The sequence below is a fragment of the Dendrobium catenatum genome, unplaced genomic scaffold (genome assembly GCF_001605985.2).
Source record: "Dendrobium catenatum unplaced genomic scaffold, ASM160598v2 fragScaff_scaffold_1631, whole genome shotgun sequence".
In the NCBI taxonomy this organism is placed as follows: Eukaryota; Viridiplantae; Streptophyta; class Magnoliopsida; order Asparagales; family Orchidaceae; genus Dendrobium; species Dendrobium catenatum.
The window spans coordinates 441,811-449,514 of record NW_021320093.1 but is presented as its reverse complement, the minus strand read 5'-3'; the positions used below and the strand labels follow the sequence as shown (position 1 = coordinate 449,514).

General features: G+C 36.0%; 1 protein-coding gene and 1 pseudogene across 1 annotated transcript; one reads left to right on the top strand and one right to left on the bottom strand.

Moving 5' to 3' along the window:
* On the bottom strand, positions 1-1,133 carry LOC110107667 (ATP-dependent Clp protease proteolytic subunit). The gene has a single exon (XM_020837983.2). The coding sequence runs from the start codon at positions 1,039-1,041 to the stop codon at positions 253-255; it is 789 nt and encodes a 262-aa protein (XP_020693642.1). The 5' UTR covers positions 1,042-1,133; the 3' UTR covers positions 1-252.
* A 5,381-nt stretch (positions 1,134-6,514) lies between these two features.
* Positions 6,515-6,610, top strand: LOC114581258 (annotated as a pseudogene).
* The last annotated feature ends 1,094 nt before the right edge of the window (positions 6,611-7,704 follow it).

Below are 7,704 nucleotides of genomic sequence, written 5' to 3'. Positions count from 1 at the left end.
AATACAAATCTGTAGATAACACTTCAACTATCAAAATTTTGCTTCAATAAGTAGTAAAAGAGTTTAGATAGAATACGAAGCTATAAAGCAATTTGACAAGGTGATAAGACTACACCATGCCTTGATTGAATTATATTCAAGTTTCAAGCTCAACTCATGAAAGTAATCAGAAGAAGAAATGAATATCGAGACAGGATCACAAAGTAGGATCAAACGTTCTCATTATATTGGATAAGGAAACCAATTCCATACCTAACTCTGCTCCTTTCCCTCACCACCAGAATGTTCCCCACTGCCGTTGCTACCACCACCACTCTCACCACCAATAGCATCTGTCACCAGCGCCAGTGGCCGGTGCTCGATGACCTCATCAACTAGTTTGAATTCCTTGGCCTCCTCCGGTGACAAGTATGTATCCCGGTCAAGGAACTTCTCGATCTTTTCAAGTGGTTGCCCGGTGTGTTTATTGTATATGGCCTTGAGCCTCTCGTGCATCTTAATGATCTCCTTGGCATGGATGGCAATATCCGCGGCCTGACCACCAATACCAGAGGCAGAAGGCTGATGTACCATGATGCGGGAATTGGGGAGGGCGCGGCGTTCGCCAGGGGCACCGGCGGCGAGGAGAAGGGAACCCATGGACGCGGCCTGGCCGATGCAGAGGGTCGTGACCGGAGACCGTATGTACTGGATGGTATCGTAGATAGCTAGACCGGAGGTGATGACGCCGCCTGGCGAGTTGATGTAGAGGTGAACGGGTTTCGAGGGGTTCTCGGACTCGAGGAAAAGCAGCTGGGCGACCACGACTGAAGCGGTCTCATCGGAGATGGGGCCGTTGATGCATACAATCCGCTCCTTGAGGAGACGGGAGAAGATGTCGTAGGCGCGTTCGCCGCGCGAAGTTTGCTCAATCACCATTGGGATCAGGCCGTACGAGCGGGCGAGGATACCGCAGGTGGCGGTCAAGAAGTAGGAGGGAAGGAGGCGAGGGGCAGCGCCGTGTGCGGCGGACTGACCCCGGGTGAGACCAAAACGCCACATCTCAGCAGGGTTTAGGGTTTTGCGTAGGTTCGCATAGGGCAGCGGACGATCTGACAAAGATATTGAAGTATCAAAACGGATCCATTCACCATGTCCGAACTCGTGCCTCGTTCGAGCTTAAATTATTGGCATTTGTTGATCATATTTTTTATCAAAATATATTTAAAATTTAATACCAAGTTTAAAATAAATATTATTAACATATCATCAAAAATTTATCTTGATTGGGCACAAATCTCGCGGCAAAATCAAATCAGAAACTTCCAAAATTAAATTTGGGATCTCGAACTCCAATTTCATCAAACTTACAGTCGAACTGAACATCTCAGAATTACTAACCCAACGACACCAAATTCGACCCAATCTAAGCTCAAATGGGTCCAAATCGAAGACCTAAAGCGCATTTGAAAGGTTCAAACCAAAATTTGGATTACCAAATGTGACATGTTTATAGTCGAATCGAGGGGCTCAATGAGAGAAATCTAACGAGCACAAGATCGTCGAATTCTGACGTCATAAAGATATTCAAATGCCTAGTAAATGGTCTATGATGAAGGGGATCAACAATTTCATCAAACTTACCATTGATCTTTCTCCTATTTACTGGTCATACCACTCTCAGAAAACTATAAATAGACCATTCATTTCTCATGGAAAGGGAGTAAAGCAAGGAAGAGAAGGAAGAAGAGAAACTTGAGTTTTCTTGCCACCAGACTCCTCCTCGACCACCACCGGACTTCCACCCGGCCTATGATTGACAGCGGACTTTTGCCCGACCGCCGATTGACACCAGACTTCTAACGACCGTCAATTGAAGCTGGATTTCAACTTGACCACCAAACGTCGTCAGATTTTCGATCTCCATTCATAACTGAATTTTAACTCAATGGTTGATTATTGAGATTTGATCATCCTCAATTTCAGGGACGAGTCAGTCACTTGTAATATAATCAAACACTAGTGGAATCATTTAACAAGGTGTGACCCCGTGATTTTTCCCCTTTCTAAGGTTTTCCACGTAAAAATTTTGGTGTTTATTTTTTCTTATGTTTTTGTGCTGGATATCCGTACAAACGCTGAGACAAAAATTTCTAACTCTATTGTCACATATATTTTAGCCCCCAACAATCATAAATAAATAATTTATATTTTTTTTGGGACATTTAGGCCATTTAAGGCAAACTCACACACACAATGCATACACATAATTTATATTATATCTATTTTAAAGTAAATTCTAAAATTTTTAAATCTAGCTTAATCATTTTTATCAAAACATTCTAACATATTTTTTACTCGAAGATTTTAGTAAGTCATTTATTATTTAGGTGTGATATTTATTAATAGTACATTTGGATCACAAAGAGGCTGCATTTGATTATTTTAAAAGCTAGATAATTGATATATCATTTGTTCATTTTAATGAAATAAATATTTGTAGCTATTTTTTTCATGCTTGCATATGAGATTTAAATATTTACAATTTTAAAATCCTAATTAGTGTAAATATATGCCAATCACAATAGGCTGTAATAAACCTACAACAACAACATCAAGCCTTTGTCCCACTATGTGGGGTCGGCTACATGAATCCTTTTTCGCCATTGTATCCTGCTAAAAGTCAAATTCTCATCTAAATCTAATAAAGAAAGATCATTTCTAATATTTTCTAACCAAGTCTTGTTAGGCCTACCTCTACCTTTCTTAACATAAGCCAAATCTAATACCTCAACTTTCCTAACCAGGTCATCGGAAGGCCTCCGTTTAATGTGACCAAACCATCTAAGGCGACTCTCTCTAATCTTATCTTCCACTGGAGATACTCCAACCTTTTTACGTATATGCTCATTTCGTATCCTATCTCTAAGGGTCAAGCCACTCATCCACCTAAGCATCCTCATCTCTGTAACACTTAACTCAGTATTATGCTTCTCTTTTAATGGCCAACATTCGGCACCATAAAGCATTGTAGGTCTCACCACCATCTTATAGAATTTTCCCTTAAGTTTGAGGGGGACTTTTCTATTGCACAATATGCCCGATGCATTCCTCCACTTCAACCATCAAACTTGAATTCTGCTGATAATATCCCCATTAATTTCACCATCACTCTGAACAATAGATCCAAGATATCTAAAACATGTACTCTTATTAATGACTTGATCGCCCAAATTCACAATCCCCTCACTAGGTCTATTTCCACTAAAATTACACTCCATATATTCAGTTTTAGATCTACTCAAGTGAAAACCTTTAGACTCTAAAGTTGACCTCCATAATTCAAGTTTACCTTCAACTCCCTCTCTAGTCTTATCAACAAGAAAAATATCATAAGCACAAAGCATGCACCAAGGTACATCCTCTTGCAAATGTCTAGTGAGAACATCCTTGACTAAAGCAAAAAGATATGGACTTAAGGATAATCCTAAGAAAACAATATGCATTCGATAATGTATGCAAGGAGTATTAACTTACATAAATAGTGAGAGTCCAACTTGGGTTTTGTAATGGACTCTTTGAAAGAAATATAACAATGTAGTTGTGGATTGTAATATATAATTATATTATATAATATATATTCAATTCTATATTATATACAAAAATGAGATGTCAAATAAGGTATTAAATTCTAGAATCCATTATTTAGTTCACATCTTGGCCTTCATCTTTTGGATCATCTTACATGGCTACATAGCTTTCATAGACTAAATTTAACATAAGAAAAAATAAAAGTACATACTAATATAATTACATACATAGATTTCCTTTGAGCATTATTGGCTTGGTAGAAAATCACGCTAAGAAAAATGTAGTTTCTTCTAGGGCATTACATAATAACCACATATAAAGAGAAAATATATCAACTCAACTGCACATAATTTCATCCAAGCAACACTATGAAATCATCAATACACCACTTAGAAAGTAAAAAATAAAAAGTACATCATACTCATATATATCTTCTTAGGTATTTAGCAAGTGACCAAGCAAGCCAACAGTAACTTGCCCTCCGGGGTAGCCCACAGTATGAACTCTCCTACATAACATGGGTGTCTGCTCACTTGAAGCTTATGAGAGGACTCACCAAAAGGATCAACAGGTGCTACTCACTCAGAATTATTAAGGAGCTCGACCATCATAGGGAAAACCAAGACATCCACATCAACAACTCAGCACTTGCGGACATGACTTGCCACCACATCCATCACTAGCTCCCTCAAGAGAAAATATCCCCTCATCAGAACTCAACTACAAGAAAGTGCCTATTTAAGGAAGTCCCAGCTTGCCTTGCTTTGATTGGTCAATGACCGAACTTATTTTATCCAATTTCACATATCACTAGCATTCTCATACAGGTGATCAAAGGTTTAGCTCAAACCGCTAGTGTCTTCTAGAGCATTCAAGCACCTCCTCCTCAAAACTCGCTCATAGGCTCACCCACTCCTTAGTATTACCAAGCTCTTCCATACTATGAAGCTCACCCAATGTGCCCTCGGCACTATTGAGCTCACCTAGATACAAATCAATAGAATTATGTAGCCCTCACTCTCTCTCAGTCAATCAAGGGGTGGCATGTGTATAGGGTAGTGTGTAGCAATGTTTGGGTGATCTATGTATTATTGTATTTTTTTTTCTTTGTTTTTCCTTTTCTATAGTCATTAGAACTCTATAATAAGTGGTGATGAAAAATAATTTGGGGAATTAGGTTGTACTTTTAACTAATATAGTGGATATCCTATTAGTTTTTAAACTAATAATTTTTTAAGCATTCTCCAAAATTCCTCTATTTTCTCCACTCACCTTCTCATAAATTCTATATCACTAGGTGTGCTTGCTAGTAAAGTCATGTGTTATCCACATTTAAAATTGGATCCAACATCATCTTAGGTGCAGTAAACATGGATTGATACTATATACCAGAATATAAGGTCGAATAAATAAACGAGTTCAACATGAGCCTTCCATGAACATGGAGAATGCTGACTACACTACTAACCAATACCTCATGGTGATGGAAGAAAGAATGATGAAGATAATTTAGGCTGACTTATCTTGGATCTAAGGGCTAATATTGTAATATCAAAATCTGCTCTAGGATCGTCCTGGGACGATCAGTTGAGAATTTTCTCCAGAATTTGCCCAGATTTGCTCCAGGTGATTTTCTGTAAGCATCGTCCAGGCCGATCAAGCCGATCGAGGTTCTGGGAACCGTCCAGGACGATCCAAATTGGTCTGATCGTCCCGGGACGATCTGGCGATCGGCCGGGCCGATCTGTGTATTATAAAGCTGAAATCAGTCGTTTTGAAGAGAGAGAAAATAAAAAAAATAAAAATATCAGCCGAGGAGAGAGAAAGTCGAGGAATCTTTTGGAAAGTTGATTTTCGGACGACACGGAGCCGTTTTCGTCCGACGAGACTGTTCGAGAAATTGCTGTACGCAAGGTAGAGCACATTCTACCTTTCTCAATTTTCAGAACCGTCGTGTTTGGCGGTGTTTTCTGTTCGGATTTGATTTTGGCGAGGCATTTTCGTCCGTATCTTTCGATTGGTTCAGTTTTTACCGCGTAACTTTCTGTATGTTGTTGACGTGCCGAGTGTGCACATTTTGGTTATTTTCTGAAGATTTTTGTCTGGGTATTTTTGATTCGACTGTGTTTTTAGTCGACTAGATTTTTCTGTGTAATTGAAAATTTTCTGTGCAGTAGAATAAATGTTCTGAAATGTTGTTATCTACATTCTGTGCAAATTTGGTAAATTGTGATTTTCAGGAAAAATTGTGTAAATTCCGTATACTGCCGTTGTGCTGCCCGATTTTTGTCTGATTTCTGATTTGTCCGGATTTCTTCTGAATTGATATGCTATCTGTATATGCTATAAAAAGGGAGTTATAAGGGGCCTCTACTTCAAAATTGATTGTTTTGATTGAATGTTGGATTATATGTTGGTCTAGAATTACCAATAGGTTGTTGAGGATTTTTTCAATTTACTCCTTAATTATTTTAACTAGAATTCTATGGATTGTTCCCAGTAATATTATTTGACCAATTAAAATTTAGATAGTTTCTCCAACTTGGATTATATATTTTGGAGTTAGGATTATTTTATCTTCCAATTAAATTAATTTTTTCAATCCCTTACACATTATTATTTTTAATTAACTTATGATCCTTAAATTGCATAGATAATTCAGTTATAAATTCTACATTTTTTCCTATTGTGCTCAACTTTTTGGAAATTGCTACTACTTATGCAGTCTAAATTGATAATGAATTAGATTCATATACTATTGCTACTCTATTAGGATTTATCCTTTTAGCATGCCACTAAAAATTATTAGTAGTCATCTTCTATTAATTGATATGCTTCATCAAATGGCTTAGATATTAATGATCCTCTAGCTACAATATCTATTATTGCTCTAAGAGATCTTACTAATCAATTATAAAATATTTGAATAATCAATCAATTAGGTAAAGCATGGTGATGACATTTCCTTAAATCTCTCCCAACTCTCATATATCAATTCTACTTCAAACTGAGTAAAAGAAGTGATGTCATTTCTAAGTTTAATAGTCTTTGAAAGCGGGGAATACTTAGTGAGAAATTTATGAGCTAATTCATTCTAAGTGGTTATAAAGTCTCGGGGTAAATAATTCAATCACATCTTAGTTTTATCTCTTATAAAATGGAAATTATCTAAGTCTTATAATATCATCACTGATATCATTATACTTAAATATTGCACAAATTTTTAAGAAACTAGCTAATTGTAAATTGTGATCTTCAACAGGAGTTCCCCATATTGGGATTTTTGAATTATTTGAATTATGACATATTTTAATTCAAAATTATTAGCTTGAATTGTAGGTTTATTAATACTTTGATAAATTCCATCTACTAAATGGTTAGCTTAATACCTAAGAGGTCTAGATTGATCTTGATCTAATACAGGTCAACCATATTCACTAACTTTTTAGGATTTTGAATATTTGAAATGACTCTTTCTATTTCAATACCAAACAACAAAAGTTTATTTCTTTGTCTATAAAGTATGTTACCATGAATATGCAATCAACAAATAAAATAAAACAATAAACAAAAGATAAAAGTAGGTATAATTATGCAATTATTTCAATAATATAAATAAATTATATAAAAAAGAAAAATAATTCTCTAGTAGTAGTGCAAAAAACTTGATGGGGGTTGTAGAGTTAACTTTTGATTTGCATAAAAATCTCGGGGCTTTACCACCCCCTAAATAGTTCTTAGGGTTTCTTTGAAAAAAATAATAAAAAACCTCACTTAATAAATGCAAGTATACATGTTAAATCTAGTAATAAAGTGGTATAGTAGAGTGTCAAACCCATGAGAAGTATATTTTACTAAACTACTACTATTTATTCTAATTATAGTAATTATCCTACTTAAATAAAAATGAAAATTTTGGAGATTCTATCAATGAATAAAATAGTAAAAATTATTTGATGCAATCTTTAATTAAAGTGTTTTAGATTGATGACTATAAATTGCATATCTTTCTTAATGAGACTCTTTATGGTAATGTGATTCAGTGCATATGCATCCTTAGACATTTATTGAGGTTATAAGGGTGAAAAGGATATCTACTAACCTCCCACAATTATAATATCTCCTTAAGAACCA

Bases quoted from the DNA above. Each gene is read 5' to 3' on its own strand.
- LOC110107667 (XM_020837983.2), bottom strand. From the start codon at position 1,041: ATGTGGCGTTTTGGTCTCACCCGGGGTCAGTCCGCCGCACACGGCGCT.